The sequence below is a fragment of the Mucor mucedo genome (genome assembly GCF_025094135.1).
Source record: "Mucor mucedo strain NRRL 3635 chromosome Unknown EV154scaffold_3, whole genome shotgun sequence".
NCBI lineage: Eukaryota > Fungi > Mucoromycota > Mucoromycetes > Mucorales > Mucoraceae > Mucor > Mucor mucedo.
Window position 1 is genome coordinate 171,125 of NW_026252287.1, and position 18,323 is coordinate 189,447.

Genomic DNA, 18,323 nt, shown 5'->3' on the forward strand with positions numbered 1-18,323 from the left:
TGTAAACTTGGGTTGGGGATGCTTGGTTAGTGAGATTTTGTTGTTGAACCTGTTGTAGGAACTGTTGAAACTGTTGTTGTTGTTGCATAATATTTAAGACGAGCGGTTGTATTTTTTTACGAAAGGATTGTTATTATTTAAGTCAAAGCGCCCAGCTACTCCACCATGTAATGTTGGCCGGGAATTGACAGTCTCTGATCGTAAGATGTTGATTAGAGATATATTTAGACTGGTTTCAGGCTGTAGCTTGAATAGAGATACGTTTTCTATAGTGTATTCTAACGGATTACGTCACAATGAAGTCGAAGTTTCTGATATATGTCTAAGTTTAATCCCTTTTGAGTCAAACTGGCTTATCCTGCGCTTTATTCTGAAAAGGCTAATAACGACCAAAAATTATAAAATGGAAAGAACTATTGTTTTATTATTGCTGTGTAATTCGTTAATAAACTCAATTGAGTTACACAAAAGATCTTTTAGCTAAGCTCAAATTCTTCACACCTTCTTTTTATTTTTTTACTCCTTTTTCTTTTCTCTTTTTACTCATCTAAGCCCACATGTCCGAGGAAAAAAGCAAAAAACCTGCTAGTAATTATAGGAATGAAAGAGTTAACTTTCCCAATCTAACATAGAATTACAGACACTGCTTTCAAACAACAACGTCTTAAGGCTTGGCAACCTTTATTAACACCAAAGACTGTATTACCAACGCTTTTTGTAGCCGGTATTTTTTTCTCTCCTTTGGGCGGTGTCTTCCTATCCCAAAGCGACTCTGTAAGTTGTGCGTCAGGTTTTGTTTTTATTTGCTAAACTTTCAAACAACAGGTTAATGAGATTATTATTGATTATACCGAATGTAAAAACAATAATGGTAGCTTGCAAGTATTAGATGATAGTTTATATTCATATAAATTCACTAAAGAAGGAGATGCCGGTAAACATATTGCGCATTTACAATAGAATACTTGGTTATTTACCAACCTCATAGCGCCTCGTATCCCTTCTTATAGATTCACAAAAAATCCTATTGACGGTGAGCCCGGAAATTGTACTATCCGATTCAACACCCCCATCGACATCAACGCACCCGTCTTTCTTTATTACAGACTCACCAACTTTTATCAAAACCATCGTAAATATGTTAAAAGTCTTAGTTACAATCAACTCCATGGTGATGTGATCACTGCTCAGGAAGCAGCCAGTTCCTGTACGCCTGTCAGCACAAACACAGATGGAAAAATTTATTATCCTTGTGGTCTTATTGCCAATTCCATGTTTAACGGTAAATGTAAACCATTGTTTTCGCAGGAAGAGTATACTGACTAGAAGAGTATTTAGATACCTTTCATGTCTCTTTCGTAAACCCACCAGGCGGTCAAAGTAACACGACTCTAAATTTTGATGAGACAGGTATTGCATGGCCAGCAGACAAAGATAGACTCGCTACCACGCAGATGAATCCTAATGACATTGTGCCACCACCTAATTGGGCTAAGAAGTATCCTAATGGATATACAGAAAACAACATTTTCAAACCTCAATTGGATGAGCACTTTCAAGTCTGGATGAGAACAAGTTGGTACCCGACATTTAGAAAATTGTATGCCGCCCAAAGAGATTTCAAACTGGATACTGGAATTTATGAAGTCACCGTGGTTCTTAGTAAGTATAGTTTTCATGCTGATTTATTTATCATGACCCATTAAACAAGTAGCATAGATTATGATATTACTGCTTATGGTGGCACCAAATCCATAGTTATTTCCGGCACATCTTTCTTGGGCGATAGAAATCCTTTCATGGGTTTAGCTTGGATTGTGATGGGTTGTGTCTGTACGCTTTTAGGCGTCGTCTTTTTGGGCTGGCACTTTTTCAAGCCAAGAAAACTTGGTGATCATGATCGTCTTTCTTGGCAACAATCGTCTGGTCCAGGCCAATAAATTATGCATAATAAACTATTTACTTTTTATATTTATAAAACTGAGTGGAACTTTAAAAATGCTTTGAATATCAGCCATTTTAAATAACCGTAGCTTTATGGTTTGATGAAGGTGATTTATTCTTATTTTAGAATAAGGAACTGATATATTCCAATGATTTACCAGAAGTCTAATTATAATATGTTAATTTCTTTTCAATTTCTTTCCAGCTTTTTTATTTGCTCATTACCTCCGGCACCCATTTCACAATAAGCATCCATAGAAACATAGATATACCTGCATAAAGCCAGAATGTTCCTGCAGCAGTAAGGGCATTAGTCATTGTAAGGAAGGTGGATGCAACAAGTAAATTGCATATCCAGTTTGTAGCAGTGGCTATTCCATTTGCTTTTCCTCTCAAAGACAATGTAAATATTTCGCTTTGAATCACCCAAGGAACATAACCTAACCCTAAAGCATAACTAGCTACATAACAGGTAAGTGAAAAAAGCAATACAAAAGTGATGAGCCCGTCAGAGGATTTAGCCGGGCAGGATGTAGCCCCGCTTAATACAAGACCCAAAATATCTGTAGGACTGTGGCCCAAAAGTGAAACACACGAGCTTGTATCGACGGACCATCCACATCGGTCATCTAAAATGCAGCGATAACAATGGGTGGTATAATTTGCACATAACTCTTGTTTAGGTATAAAGCCTTCTTGTTGAACAGCAAATGAGCCACCTAATGCAAGCAAACTAATAATCATACATAGCATTGTTATGATAAGAATACGCCGGCGACCTGTACTGTCAATAATAACAACAGCAATCATTGTAAATACCATGTTTGTTACTGATACTATTAATGCTACCAGCGTAGAATTTTGGTGATTTCTGAAGCCGGCCATTTGAAGGATTGTAGCAGCATAGTACATTGCCGTATTAAACCCTGACAGCTGCTGAGCAGCTTGCAAAACACAAGCGATTAACAATGGTTTCATGTTCTGTCTCTTCAAAAAATCACGATAGGTTCCTTGGCTACTCTGATGCATATCTTCTTGAATAGTTTCAATTTCGTTATTGATAAATTCATCAGACACGGTAGTGCCATATATCCTTTGTAATGTTAGTTTGGCGAGTGCCAACTTATTTTGGGCCACCATGCGACGTGGACTTTCAGGCATAAACGGCATAATAATCAATTGTATAATAGCAGGTACAGCACCAATACCAAACATATATCTCCATCCACCTTCTGTTTCTGAATAAATGATATTTACGACATAAGCCATGACCTGACCAAATGTGATTACCAAAGTATTCAATGTTGCTAGCCTACCGCGAAAGCTTTTGGGTGCTACTTCACTGATATAAACAGGTATAATCATAGAAGCAATACCAACACCTAATCCAACAATCAACCTTCCGAGTACTAAAATATTGTAACTGGGTGCTAAAGCGAGTAATAAGGAACCGAGCACAAAAATGGATGCGGCACATAAAACCAGTGGCTGTTACATCCATACATTAGTGACTTGAGCATATATTATATAAATGCAATTTACCTTTCGACCAAATCTGTCAGACAACTAGATTAAAAAATTAATAAATTATGCTCATTTGTCGATAATTATGTAACATTACGAGCCCAGCAAAAAAGCCAGAAAAAATAGCTCCAAACGTTGTGGCGGATACAATCAACTCTTTTTGCCTTGTGGTCATTAAAAAATCTACTTGAATCGGTAGTAATGCACCTGATATGACTGAGATAAATTAAGTTAGCATAATTAACTGTTTGAGTTTGTAATATACATGTACCTCCTGTATCATATCCAAAAAGAAACCCGCCAATACAGACACAAAATACCAGATAATATACAAAGAACGTAGGCTTCTCCACTGAGCCGTCTTGAACAGTGTCTTCTGAACTCGCTTCCCCTAATGAAGGGATCCTTTCATACTGTGCTTTATTCACATGTGTCTCTGCCATTATATAAAATAAAAGTAAAATAAGTTGAAAAGGGATGACGAATTCATTTCCCGGACCGGAGCACCCGAAGAAACAATATGCAGTCAAAGTAGTGTCTTCCCCTGGATAAGTTTTAATGTGTGCCATGATATAAAATCATCTTTCTTTAAAAATATACCAACTCTTATACCTTATTAATGAACCCATTTCCACACGTAAACCTATATACACAAAGCTCCTTTGGGGACGTATCATCTTTTCCAATGGATATGACGACAACCGGACCGAATGCCGATGGCATTGGTTGGTCCTCAATTGAAAACGATTGGAATTCTAATACACCCATCTCGCAGCTCTCGTATTATTCTTCTCCAAATATGATGGACAACCAGCAAGCCCATGTAGCCGTGCTGATGATGCAGCAGCAGCAACAGCAGCAATTACAACTGCAACAGCAGCAACAACAACAACACCAGTATATGCTATTACAGCAGCAGCAACAGCAGCTTCAACAACAGCAACAGCAACAGCAACAGCAACAACAACAGCAACAACAACAGCAACAACAACAGCAACAACAACAGCAACAACAACAACAACAACAACAACAACAACAATTACAACAACAACTACATAAACGTCCTTTTTCGTATCCAACGAAACAGAACAATACCCAACAACAACCGCCTCATTGGTTTCTGAAGCAGCAGCAAGCAAAGATGATGGCTTCACAAGAAATTATTAAGAATAGCGCCTCCTCCGTGCCCTCACCCAATTCATACTCTGCGTCATCTTCACCAATGCACTCATCGCCCTTATTGGATGTTCCATCACCCAATATAATCATGTCTTCTATGTCATCCCATCAACCAATATCCCCTTCTGCAACACCAGAGTCTGATTTGCTATCAGCGAAAAGAGTCGAAGTGGTAAACTATTCTGCAACTAATACATAAATCGTTACTAAAAAGTTGGTTAGATTTTGACTATCAACCAGGAATTAATTCGTTTATGCCTCGAGCACCAACATATGAGTGTGAATGATTTAAGAGAGCCAGATATTACAATGTAACGTGTTAATCTCTTTAAGTGTGATACAACTCTTATGCATTGAATTTTTCCTTTTTTTAGTTACAAATCAAGACTACAATCCAACTTGACATATCTGGCTACTATGGCAGATATATCCATGATTAAAACAGAGGAAGTAAGTACGTCAGTATAATACTGCTACTGCCTATCATTTACACACACACTAGGACTTTAAAGTACCTACACCGCCAAATCTGTCTCTTCTTCCGCCACCTTATACAATGACAGGACAGCGAATCCATAAACTATTTCTAACAGCGAACCAATTATTCCTTGGTGGAAAAGAAGAAGAGCCGGACATGTCGCCTTACCCGCAGAAGCAGGGATACAATAAAGCAGCGACAGTACGCCAGCGACAGCAACAAACTAGCAGTGGTATGAATAGTGTAGGAAGTATGAGTAGTAATAGTAGTAGCGCTAATAATAACATGTTGTCACCTTATCATCTACACCATGCATTGTTAAAAAATAACCAAAATGTAGATCATATGCAGCAGATGAACCCAGGTATGAATAATAATAGTTTTTTGATGGACGATAATGCCATGATGATGATGATGTACAACGCTCAATAATAATAATAAAAAACACCATTTAAATCTACGCCATATCGCGTTTCTTTTTTCTTTTGTCTTTTTATCTGATTTTCTTTTCCTGACATGCTGAAAGTTTTAATCGTTTCAGTTTTGTTATGGACTCGCTGGCTTATAGCAACTTTGCCTGGTTACATTCATCCTGATGAATTCTTTCAGAATCCCGAAATTACAAGCTCGAAAATATTTGGCATAGAAACGTTTACCCCTTGGGAGTATACGCCAGAACATGCTTCTCGTTCAATTATTGCACCGTAACATACAACTGTAGACATTGAACGAATTACTCTGTTGTAACCATTAACAATTAGATTTATAACAACTGGGATTCCATTTTGGATATTAAAGTCCTGGACACCTGAAGGAACACGTAACAATTTGCTGTCATTCATCGCAAATGATCTGTAATCTCTAATATACAGACACACAGTTCCTTCTTCTTATAGGCTTTTTATGGCAGAACGTTTAGGCTCTTTTTTTCTTTCCCTTGTTATAGGTATGATAAATATGAACAAACATGTACCTGAGCTAACACGATTTTAGATTTATGCGTATTTAGATTATGTAAGCGTACCGGGACCAAGCCTACCATACCCATGATTCTTGTTGCTACGAGTCAGGTCACGTTAGCATACTATACCCATCCATTTTCGAACTCCTTTGAAAGTATATTACTTTGTCTCAGTCTATGCACATATGCCGATTATGCAAAAGAGGTAGCGTTTAACGATTACTAGTTAGTAGAAGTATTAACGTGCCGAAAGGGATCGAGCAAACTTTCTTTTTTACTAGGCGCTTTATTCAGCATAGGTGTCTTTACCAGAATTACCTTCCCTCTGTACGCATCTCCAATAGGTGTTGCATATCTATACCAAGCATATAAAAAGTAAGCCGATTTTTGTTTTATAACCTTGTCTTGTTAACGATGTCCATCTTAGAAACAATCGTTTTACAGGATTTGTGACATCGGTATTCCCTTTTTTGATTGGCATTGTTGCCTTTGCTGTGTTCTCAATTGTTGCAGACTCTGTCTATTATGGAACGTTGAAATTAACCGTACACGGAGAGCCATTTACTGGTGTAGGGCATGTAATCTCGACCCTTTTCAACCCCATGGCATTGGCTTCGATGAGACCTGAGGGCGAAATAGTGATCACACCTATCAACAATTTACTATACAATATAAATACAGATAATCTGGCGCAGCACGGTATCCATCCTCGTTATACTCACTTTGCAATCAATCTTCCACTACTCTATGGACCTTTAGCTATTCTTGGGCTGTTTCATATTCCCAGTGTTTTTGCGAAGATTAGAACTGATGAAAATATTCACTTATTTTATGGTAATTTTATCAGATATGTGAGATAGTTAACCTGTTAATCTTTTTATATATATACATTTTATTATTTTAGTTTTTGTAGGTGTGGTATCTTCCGGATTAATCGGTTTATCTATTATGCCTCATCAAGAAGCTAGATTTTTGTGCCCTCTACTCGTTCCTTTGGTTCTAATTTTTGCTTGGAAGCAGTCTAGGTTAACTCGCTCCTTTTGGGTAACCTGGTTTTTGTTTAATGTTATTACTACATATGTTTTTGGAGTCATACATCAAGGTGGTTTAATTCCTGCTATGGACCTACTCTATCATCAAACAAGCGGACTTCATGACTGTCATGTGTTAAAGAGTGGTGACTTGACATGTACTTCGGGTGCATCCAGTAAGTTTATGCAATTTTAAAAGAAGGTACATCTGACATGTCTTAGATTTAAACATGGATCATAATGGACTTAATATTACTACAAATTTACTGTTTTACAAGACATATATGCCACCTCGCCATTTGCTGGTTATTCCCAAAGGTAAAATAGCTTTCACTAGGAAAGCATCTAATAGCTTACTAATATAATATAGATAATGGTGGAAATCATGTAAATGTGTTTGATTTTTCAAGTGACCTTGATAAGGTTGTCGAACAACTTGAAAAGAGCTCGGGTGTTATCTTGCGTCGTCATCAGGCTGGTAAACATGAGGTTGACTTTGCAAAAACTGGTATCCCTAATGTATACGAAAGGTGATTTTAAGCTCGTATAAAGTAATGTGAATAATTATTAATTTGATCTGGCAGAACTATTTTTATTACACCAAGTTTTGTCACACTTCCAAAGATCCATCAACATCGTTACTTGTTGATGACGACCTATACACCACATATTAGTTTTGACGATGTAGACAAGATGATGGAAAGAGCCGCAGAAACAAACTCACCTGAAAGCCAAATGAACTTGAATGTATTCCTTATCCTTTCAGAAAAAGACGATGTTTAAAAAAATGATGGTCAATATTATAAAAAAATTTATTTACTTCTATATCTATTGTACTTCGGCAAGTGGGATTCTTTCATAATTTTCATATATGATTCCCTCTGTCAATTTAGCGATAACAATAATAAATAATACCAACGTAATTAACATGTAGACTACACCGGCATTGAATAACATAATGATGGAAATTATAGCAGTAAAGAAAATAATAATAAATAACTTGTGCTTCTTCTTCTCTGGCTTTTGTTGAATAATAAATGTGACACAAATAAACAAAAAGATGGATACGCCTTCACCAGCGATACTGAAATTGACCAATGGAGCATATAATGTTGGACTTTCGATACGGTAATGCATTAGTGTCATTAAAGAGGAGCAAATGTATGCTGTCAAATATGAAAAATCGACATAACCATTATTAAATAATTTCTTCATGAAAGCAATACCGCAAATAGTGACAGGAAAGTTGAAAAAAAATGTGATCTCCATGGTTGACAGAATATATTTTTGATACAAGTATTTTGGCTCGAAGTAGTCAACAGGTCGATAAATATTATCCATGAAGTGGAAGTTATGAACCACAACATGAATCAGATAAACAATGACGATGAGTGTAGCATTTTGATGGTTTTGCTTAATAAAGCGGAACTTGATACTTTTTCTATCACTCTTGAAAGCAAAGTAGTTTTTGGTTGTCAAAACAATATTTGAAAGCATCAACAAGAAAGTTACAAGAATGAATAACAACCTAAAAAAGCTTTGTTGTTCATCGACCCCTTCATGAATTAAAATTGGCTTGTTAAGTGTAGATGTCCCGTATTCAATCATAAGTTTTTTGTATATCTATCCAGCTATACCCAAGTCAAGCCTCAAAAGCATGTGAGTATTTATATAAATGATCAATGGTCGGGGTAAACAGAAACAGGTTACTCCATATACAATTACAGAATAGTTTTCTTCTGCATTTAGGAATTTGGTGACTCGGCTAAAAAAATCAGCCTTGTTCGGCAAACGAAAGTAGTTCCCTTGTGTTTAAAAAAGCCTGGCCCCTCAAATCAAAAAACGTTTAAGGGGAGGACTGCATAGTCTGATTCCATCTTTACCACAACCCAATCAAATGAAACTAAGATACATATTCTACCTGTACTAATTCCAGTAATATAACCTATTTAAATGGCTCTTGAACTCATCTTTAAAAGCGTTATGATCTTTAACACAGTCTTTGGGTTACTGCCCCATATTTTGGTTAAACTGATCCAAAGTTAAACACCCTATGAAAAAAATTATTTAAAAATTAAGTGAGGTTAAAAAGATAAAAGTGGATCTTTTAGGCTTGGTAGATACATTATCTGATTAAATTCAGATTGGGATGTGTAGTTAATATGAACACACCTGTGAGTTTCCGGCCCCTTTAGATTAACTGATCTGTAAAATTTTTGCCCATTTTCTCAATATTTCTTAAAAATGAAACTAAAAGCAGTATTCTCACAGCTACTATTGACATTAAGGTGCAAAAGCCCTATGATAGAGACCCGAGAAAGAAACAATCTACATTGAACAAAAAGCTTAGAAGGGCAGACGTACTGATTTCATAGAAAAAAAAAAGTAACTAAAATAAAACTTTTGACAGTAGATGTGTTCAGTCATTTAACAAATTTCTTAATCTGCCTCGTGAAGGATAAGTATTCTATCTACAATCCAGAAAATATTGCAATGCTGATTGTATGTTGAGAAAATAGATACGTTTATCGTCCATTATGCTCTCCAGATGTCCAAACAATCCAACAATTCTGGTCGGCAGCCAAATGCAAGATAGATAGGGTAAACGCATCGAAGGCCCACTTCATTTTCAAAAGTAACTTATGCTTGTAGCAACTCATAATACATGGATTACTCCACACATAAATATGGCAATTATTCAACTAGCCTACTTTAGACATAAAACTGTTAGAAGAAAAACAATGTAGACTAAAGTACGTATAGTCATTTTGTTTTTCAAAATCCTGTAACAAGTACAGACAGAACTTTATCCATACCTGGTGTGAGATGACAAATAACAATCAACTTTTAACATTATCTAACACTGTTTTTTTCGTTTGTTTTAAGAACACATTGTATGATTTGTGTGAGATATGGCATGACAATAGCTATCTACAAAAACTATGCATTAGAATATAACCAAAATGAGCGGTAAATGCTAGAAGGTCATCCTTTGTGTAGAACAATTAAATGCTCTCAAGTGATGGATAACCCATAACTTCATATACAAATAGTAAATTTTTGTGTTATCATACATAACCCATTACAAAATACGTCAATTTATCTAAGAGCATCCATAAAGGTGTGACAAAAATTACTTTTTAACTCAAAATAGCAATTAGAAAATACCACATTGTGAAATTTTGTCATCTGCTTTTCGTCATCTATAGCCTCATTCCTTCACTTATCGATAGTGTTTCCCTAATTATCTCCGTAAAAGAAGTTATTGTTGATATTTTGCCATTGTCTATAATATACCCTTTCAAGAGCAGACATGAGGCGGAGATCAAAAGATTTTTTTGGTTTTTGGTTTAAGAACTGTATGAGTGGCATGTCGAAGTTTGACACACTAGATCATGGCCAAGTCAAGAAAAAGAATGGCCCAAGGCAAACAAGTTCGCGCTGCTCAACTCGCTAAACTGGCAGCTGCCAAGTATGAAGTTAGACCCAAAGAAGCTTTTGACACTGATGTTGACATGACCAGTTCTAAAGAAACTGTTGACAACGATGTTGACTCGATCCAACCTAAAAACGTCCAAGAAGTCCAAATTTTACCCATCAACTGGAAGAATGCAACCGAAGAGACAGGAAAACAGAGATATACTCGTCTTCTGAACTATTCAAGAGAGACCATCAGTAGGAAGAAATCTGTATTGGCTAAGGCAGCTGTAGGTTCACGTTCAATCCATGATTTTTTTAATACAAAGCCAAAGGAAATTCCCCCACCTGAAGTCGTGAAGGCAATTTACAGACCAAGAAGACCCGATGAAGCAGCCCTAGAAAAGATTCGTATTACTTTACCACTTATGGATCCAAAGGTCAGAGTATCAAGGACGAATGAGCGGCAGTGTAGGGAAGGCGTAGCTCAATTTTTAAAGTACAAAGTTGTCTATAAGATGATGTTGCTCCTATTAGAAGGTAGCACTTATGTTGAAGCATCTACTGCAGCTGTTAATATTTTTTGGCCTGATGCTTCTAAATTTTATCGTGGTCGTGTTGCCCGGGAATGGCTGAATGCGATGTTAGAGACGGGAGAGATTCCACTTCATCAACAAGGGAAACATGTCAAGAGAAGGTCGATCTTGAGCGATCCTGTAGTAGAAGAAATGTGCATTAAATGGCTGCATAGCCAGCAGCCTACAGATATCAGCTTATCAGTCCTTCGCCATTATATTCAAGATCATGTACTAACGGAAGTACTGGATCAAACAGCAGTTACTGAAGATTTTGAAGATGGAATTGGCATGCAAAATGTACCTCTTCCAAATAGTACTTTAGCAACTTATAAGAGTAGGTGGGGATTTTGATATGCATATCTATATAATTCGGTTCAACTTCCTGACAAAACGAGCACCACTTTATTACATAATATGTTTGTCCCATTTGTTTATATGTCTTCTTCAATCACTGACTTTTCTAGCCATTAAAATTACAATACAATCATAGCTAAAGTGCGATATAGAATCGTAAAAACGAGATGCATTGCATAAACAATTTTTGTGGGGCTTATACTTTACAGTGGTCAGTGTTCTAGAAGTTGTGTTTAAATTGCCATTCCCAAAACATATATCTATAACTACCAATGATCTCGTTTAGCATGTCCATAACCTTATGCTTAAGCTATTATTAAATTATCGATACATGGATAGTCATAAAAAAAAAGACTGTTTTTTAAAGGTTGATTTTTATTTTTTTTTGGTTTTTATTTACATGGCATTTATAGATAATGGGAAAATATTAAAGATGATATAGATAACAAAAATATTATGACTGTAAATTATCTACTGGGAATTTTTGATCAATCATTTGAATCCAGCTGATCATCTCTTGACGAGTTCCTGATTGTAAGGTATAGGCATTGTTATTGGTATAAAGAGCAAACACATTGACGCGCTACAAAATAACAAATTAGTGCTTAATAACAAAGGTGATAGCATTTAAAACAAAGGAAACTTACGTCAATCATTCTTTCAAGAGCTTCATTGTAATCGATGCGAACTGAACCAACATTGATGACACCTTGCTCATCCGTTTCAGTGTCATTTGTATAAATGTAAATATAAGGTCGACGAATTACGAACCAGCGTTTAACCCATAGATCTTCGGCGGCATTTTTTTGATACAATAACCATCCCCTTTTTGAGATACTGGCACTACTAAAACATGTTAACTTTTAAAAGAATAAGCGTATTCACGTAACTTACGATTGTGTCACAAAGACCACTTCGGCTAACAATTTTGATGTGAATAAAGGTTCTGGGATTACAGAAATGGCATTTTCAATCAACAAAGGTGGATCTTGACTGATGACAATTTCCTTGTCCGTACCCAATTTTAAGCTCCATAAATCAACGATCTTTTTTAGTAAAACTTGTCGATCTTCATCAGAAGCTACAGTGGTTGAACAGCTAGATAAGACCGAAGATTTAGGAGAGACGAGTTCTTGTTGCTTTAAAGCTAGAATTTGCGTTGTAAAAGCAACATGTTGTTTACGACTGATGAACTCTTGAATCTGTTTAAAATCATTGACAAGAGAAACACCACGGGGTCTCCAGGTGCCCAAAAATTCTTCGCCATGCACGTATTTGGATGCTGTATTTAAACGCCATAATTGACTTAAACGTCTTGTCATGGGAGGCTTCAGATGAACCAAAAAGACCCCACTATATTTACTAGGATGCTTATCTTTTGGATACAGCAGTTTACGAATATTACGGAATTTGCTTCCGCCTGTGGACCGATCACGACCTTGAATTTGGAAAGCGATATCCATATTAAACTGCACCGGCTTTTCACATCGTTCCGCTTCAACTTCCCATCGGAGGTTAAGAATAACTCGACTGTTGGGGTCCGTAAGTCTGTTCAAAAAGATACATTCATGCTGAGAGCTATCCCACGCACCTTCTGCTGTGATTTGGCTGGTTCCATCAGAACAATAAATGACATGTTGTTTGGTTAATAGCTTAATGGGAATATTTTCTTGTGCGGGGGATTCCAAGATACGGCCTTTACCATCCAAAAGACGAACATGACCCACCGAGGCTCTTTTAATCTTGGTCCATTCAAATTGGTGTCCTGAAGTATGAGACAAGGTAAAGCAAACTCTTCGCTGAAGACCCTGGCGTAACGTAAAGTAACCTTTATCCATAGCCCCTTTAGATGTTAACTGAACAGGTGTGTATTCTCCGGATGGGGATAGTTCACGTACTTCGATCCAGGCAACAATGTCATGTCGTTCTGCTGTTAACAGCTCTTCTTCAGATCGACGTTCTAGTGAACCTGCTGTTGAATCACTATTACTACTAGCTGATTTGACAGACGTACCATCCATAACTACTGCCTTTTGTTGACTTGCCTGAAAGAGGTCAACCAGGCGTGGTCTTTCTCGTTGATCGTCCCATCTTTCCTGTTGCAACAACACACGTGTTTGAGCCAAACCGTATACTTCAAATGCAATAAATCCACTGGTAAGAATATCTAGCACAGGCTGTGTGACCACCAGAGATAGAGTCTGACCATAATTCATTTGGTATGGATTATTTTCAAAGAAGCTCACTGGCTCAGTTGCGAATATTTTTTCAGCTGGTGAGTGAGAAGGTATGCCACCAAATGAAGATAATCTGAATTGAACATGCACGTCTGTAAATTCTGATTCACTAATACCACTGAATTCCAATAACTTGATTTCAAATAACAGGTTTTGGCCTACTTTCAAGGTTGTATGATCATCAGCTTCTTCTTCCTCATCTTCATCGTTCAAGTCATCGTCAGAATCGTTTTCTGGGAAGGAAGGTTGTAATGGGTGTCTTGAACTTTCACTGTTACTATGAGTGGCGACCACAGACCTTGCGATAGGCGATATTAAAATACGTAATTTTCCTCGTATTTGTCCTGTGCTACGACAAATAATTTCGGCAACACTTTCGTATGATTGTTGAGTGATTAGACACCGTACGGATGTAGATGCAACACCGATGAACGAGTATTTGGGGCAAGGATTTTCAAAGAAAGGGTCTTCGAAATTAAAATGTTTGCGATACAGTGGACGATCAATAAAATTGTACAAGTTGCGCATTTTATGCAGTCGTTGTTTCAACCTTTCGAGAGACCAGACGTAAATCACTTGGTTCTTTTTATCTATAACACGTACACCCACACAGGGTTTTGGAGTAGACAATAACATTGTGTCTTCATCGGTTTCAAACTGGTGTAGAGCAGATGTCGTTTCCCAAAAAGATAAATTGTTCGAAAATGGCTCGTCTTCAATTACAGCAAATTGATACAAAACTTCCTTTTTCAATTCTCTTGAGATGATGTTGGCTTCTTTTAACATGACAGCGTTTGTCAAGACAACTTCAGCCATATCCACAGTACGTAATTGTTTCCATCTGCCCAGCACCTTTTGGATTAATCTGGTTTGGCGCTCATTATAAATAGGCCCAGTGCCGTTGGCCATAGACATAGCTTGCTGAGAATACTGTCTAGACATACGATTGATCTTTGCTTCGAATACACGTTTTTGGTGATCCAATTCTTTCTGCATACGTTCTTTTTCTTGCTTCAGCTTTTCTTCTAATAGGTTCTCTGAATGGGCTACAGTAATATCGGTGTATACACTTTCAGTGCCATCTTCATTCATGATGACGGAAGAGGAATTTCTAAAGGAATCTCTTGTTGTGGAAGAATCATCATCATCGCCATCCGCTCTACTTTCACTTCTAACCCGTCTTGAATTTCGGATTTTTGTTATATCGTCGTATAATTTTTCTAAATCCTCATCTTTCAAATCCCCAAAGTTCTCTTCGGTGGCATAGTAATTTAATACAGCTTCACGGCGTGCGTAGTTCCAATCAATAACTTCAGACCCAACCATACTCTCTGAAGAAGGTGATTCTGGTCTACTAGTATCATCGTCGACGACTGCTGTCGTTCCACCATTCATGCTATTTTCGATTGCGACTTTTTGTAGATCCCGTTCTTTTCTCACTTCCTCCGGGTTATTAAATCGAAAGATATGGTAGTAACCAAGAATGATACGGTAGCCACTTTTAAGTTGTTTTGGTGTCGTAATACGCATACCATTGACCATGGTGAGAGAGTCTTTGTTTGGGTGTAGTGTCACAACACCATTTTTACTTTCAAAAGAGCAATGCTCTTCTTGAATATTAGAGCCACTAAGCCTAATATCTGCCTGTATTTCACTTTCTTGTCTTCCTAGTCGGGTGAAACCTGGTTTGATTTGATACATGAGACATTCGGACATGAGTGGATCTTCGTTTAAATTGACAATAAAAGGTATTGTCTTTGGTGTATAAACCCCCATATCATTCTTTTCGATCGTGATACCTAGTTCTTTCAAGGCCTTTTCTCTGACATGGTGAATTTCTTCAGTCTTTTTCAACTTTTCTTCCCAGCTTTCATTTAAATTGGCCAATAACTTTTCCGACACCTGCAATTGTTCAATGATCTCCTCTTTGGACATCTTCTTTTTCTTGCCAGTACTATCCATGATCTCCAATTCTGATATGGGTGTTTTCGCGGAAGCAACAGGAGTGGAATTAGTACGTGATGTACTGGAGGTTGACTTAAGTCCTGTGCTATTCGAGCTTTTATATGCACTAGAGGCTGTGAGTTGTTCTACTTCTTCGGGTGCATAAGTACGCAATCGATCACGCAATAATTCCAATTCGTCTTTCAAGTCTCGAATTAACTTTGCGTTCGGATCTTCATTTACAATAGCCTTATTTTTAATTCGTTTGGCTTGATCTGCATATCTTAGTGTACTGAGAGTTTCATCATAATCTGCTTGTGAAATTGCTGCAATCATTGCAGTTTTTGAATTACCACCCAACGAATCTTTTAGTAAATAAGTCAACACCTACATGTAATAAATTTAGTTCGAATAACAAGAAAAAGGCAATAAAATACTTACGGAATCTCTGTAAGGAACAAAGACCGGGTTCTTCTTTCCTTTTTTCCCTTCTTGTGCCGATTGTTCTGCAAGACCTGCAATGACTTTACCCAGTGTAGTCAAAGAACGATTGATATTTGCGCCTTCTTTTAATCTTGCACCTGTAGCACCTGTACTGTTGGCACGCTCACTACCAGCCAAATCAACTAAACTGATTCTGGCGACTTTCTCAGTCTCCAGCTTTGTTAAATCATCCAACCTTTTTTGAGTCAAGAAGAGAGTGAATACAGCATGGGATCTCGAAGATGTTTCATTCATGTTGGTGGCAGCGACAGTTCTTGCTTTATTACCTTCGTCCATTAGATGATTGATATCGTCAAATGAAGTAACTACTAATCTTGAAAGATCCTCCACATAAGGACCCAAGGAAGGGTGTTCACGTACTTTTAGGTTTCCCTTATTTTTCGGGTTCAATAGATCGTGTACTTTCTCATTGTAAATTTCGATATAAGACACTTCAACGCCATATGTAAGATTGGGTTGTTGGTTGCGATTGATTCTGTTGAACAGCTCTGAACAAGTACGAGGTGTGATACCTATATCTTCGCCATAACCCATCTAGTTAAAGTTTTAGTAAAGTTGAGAATGATCAAGAAAAAACGAAAACAAGAAAGAGATAATTACATATTTACCATTGAATATGATTTACCAGAACCCGTTTGACCGTCTAAATTATGACATGGATGTGTTTACATGTTAATTATATACGTTATGTCATTATATATATGTGTGTATTAAGGGTACTTGCAAGCAAAAATACAGCAATTATAACCATCGAATGCATGATCCAATAATTCTTCACCCATATCATTATAGACAGTTTGTTGATCGGCATAACTTGGGTCGTTTTTGTCGGCAGACCAATAAGATTTGTCAAATGTGAATGCCTTTACGTCTTCCGATTCTTTTCCTGTTCGTTGATCAGGTGGTCTGCTAATAATCGTCTGGTCGCCGTCCATACGAATTAAACCTACTGCCCCACGAGCAATTTCTATAGAGGGGTGTTGGTAAGTAAAAACTCTATTTTCAATAAACGTCAACTAATGGTTACCTCTGGCATTCATGGGACGACAACGAACCACTACCTTGATATTTCCACCACTCATTATTCTTTCTAGTATAAATAGGAATTGTTAATGCATAACTTTTATTTTGACTTTCTTGAAATGTACCTACAATCAATTAAATATGAGAATAAAACTGTTTCAGATGTTTTGAAATTCAAGATGATGAGGTAGAAACTTGTTCAATTTAATGCAATTGTTATTTCCCAAATAAAAAGGTCCCTTAATCAAAACCTTATTACAAGAAAGAATAATAATTATAAAAAGAATAGTAAAAGTATATTTATGTAGAAATAAAAAAAGGGGAAAAAATAAAAAAGATGTGGAGCTCTTTGTTTTCGTTGTTTAGGAACTCCGTCCCAAGCAGTTTCGTGTTTTTGCAAAGGTTACAAAACCTATGTGATTGCATGATATTTTTAGTTTTTTATTCCACAGTGGCAGCTATAAATGTGCTCAGCGAAGGCTCTTTGTCTTCCAGTGTGTTGCTGTCCTGCATATATGTACTATTTGTCATGCTTTATCATGATGGGATCTACAGCTGACACTCTTATAAAAATATTAGTGCTATAAGTTACACACTGTGTGTTTGTAAATTAACCAAGTCGGACATGCCCTTCTTAAAAGCTACAAGTTCATTTCCTCTGCATTTTTTGTTAACGTGAGCCGCGTTTCTTCGTTATTATCTTTAAGCAGAATAAGTGATACCATGGTCTACAACAGCTATGAAAAAAAGCATTTATGTCTTAAGCATGTGATCATTTTTGGTTTTTGGAACACAAAAAACAGACTGATAATGTAGTGGCACTAAAATATAATATGAGAAATACTTTTAATCACATGTGTCATGTTGCTCCTTCATGAACTGTCATGAAAAAGCAAAAAAAAAAAGAAAAATAGAGCAACCACGTCACGAGCATTATCTTGTTCTTATATTACTGAATCTGATACGCGTTTTGCAGCAAATGTCCAAACAAAGCTGAAACAGACAAAAAAATTATAGTCGTACTTAACTACTCTATCCATGCGTCCTGAAATGGTAACTAGGGAAACTTATTGATACTTTATCATAGCTACTAATGCTTGTTGCATAAAATTTACGAAAGAAATCGAGACAAACCCCAGCTTAGGTACC

General features: G+C 36.9%; 6 protein-coding genes across 6 annotated transcripts; 3 read left to right on the forward strand and 3 right to left on the reverse strand.

The window, feature by feature from the left end:
- The first annotated feature begins 530 nt into the window (after positions 1–530).
- EV154DRAFT_490860 (CDC50/LEM3 family) lies at positions 531–1,980 on the forward strand. The gene is made up of 6 exons (XM_051599472.1): positions 531–588; positions 641–774; positions 826–934; positions 989–1,282; positions 1,339–1,662; positions 1,720–1,980. The coding sequence occupies exons 1-6, from the start codon at positions 558–560 to the stop codon at positions 1,938–1,940; spliced, it is 1,113 nt and encodes a 370-aa protein (XP_051463211.1). The 5' UTR covers positions 531–557; the 3' UTR covers positions 1,941–1,980.
- Positions 1,981–2,067: 87 nt separating this feature from the next.
- On the reverse strand, positions 2,068–3,911 carry EV154DRAFT_558010 (general substrate transporter; the record flags this gene model as incomplete). Its single annotated transcript, XM_051605471.1, has 5 exons — positions 2,068–2,109; positions 2,170–3,432; positions 3,487–3,510; positions 3,566–3,684; positions 3,740–3,911. 5 exons carry the CDS (start codon positions 3,909–3,911, stop codon positions 2,068–2,070), a joined length of 1,620 nt encoding a protein of 539 aa, XP_051463212.1.
- An 824-nt stretch (positions 3,912–4,735) lies between these two features.
- On the forward strand, positions 4,736–5,557 carry EV154DRAFT_476022 (uncharacterized protein; the record flags this gene model as incomplete). The annotated part of the gene is made up of 4 exons (XM_051598007.1): positions 4,736–4,819; positions 4,870–4,958; positions 5,022–5,097; positions 5,150–5,557. 4 exons carry the CDS (start codon positions 4,736–4,738, stop codon positions 5,555–5,557), a joined length of 657 nt encoding a protein of 218 aa, XP_051463213.1.
- Positions 5,558–5,612: 55 nt separating this feature from the next.
- Positions 5,613–8,133, forward strand: EV154DRAFT_490868 (Alg9-like mannosyltransferase family-domain-containing protein). Its single transcript, XM_051599473.1, has 9 exons — positions 5,613–5,829; positions 5,887–6,071; positions 6,119–6,291; positions 6,340–6,461; positions 6,514–6,920; positions 6,991–7,293; positions 7,340–7,435; positions 7,488–7,647; positions 7,702–8,133. Exons 2-9 carry the CDS (start codon positions 6,029–6,031, stop codon positions 7,898–7,900), a joined length of 1,503 nt encoding a protein of 500 aa, XP_051463214.1. The 5' UTR covers positions 5,613–5,829; positions 5,887–6,028; the 3' UTR covers positions 7,901–8,133.
- Positions 7,946–8,735, reverse strand: EV154DRAFT_547059 (uncharacterized protein; the record flags this gene model as incomplete). The annotated part of the gene is made up of 1 exon (XM_051604730.1): positions 7,946–8,735. Exon 1 carries the CDS (start codon positions 8,723–8,725, stop codon positions 7,946–7,948), a length of 780 nt encoding a protein of 259 aa, XP_051463215.1. The 5' UTR covers positions 8,726–8,735.
- A 3,088-nt stretch (positions 8,736–11,823) lies between these two features.
- On the reverse strand, positions 11,824–17,521 carry EV154DRAFT_490872 (uncharacterized protein). Its single transcript, XM_051599474.1, has 8 exons — positions 17,304–17,521; positions 17,179–17,241; positions 16,876–17,118; positions 16,760–16,794; positions 16,089–16,685; positions 12,361–16,034; positions 12,114–12,309; positions 11,824–12,049 (listed from the first exon to the last, which is right to left on the reverse strand). The coding sequence occupies exons 2-8, from the start codon at positions 17,231–17,233 to the stop codon at positions 11,921–11,923; spliced, it is 4,929 nt and encodes a 1,642-aa protein (XP_051463216.1). The 5' UTR covers positions 17,234–17,241; positions 17,304–17,521; the 3' UTR covers positions 11,824–11,920.
- Between the last annotated feature and the right edge of the window lie 802 nt (positions 17,522–18,323).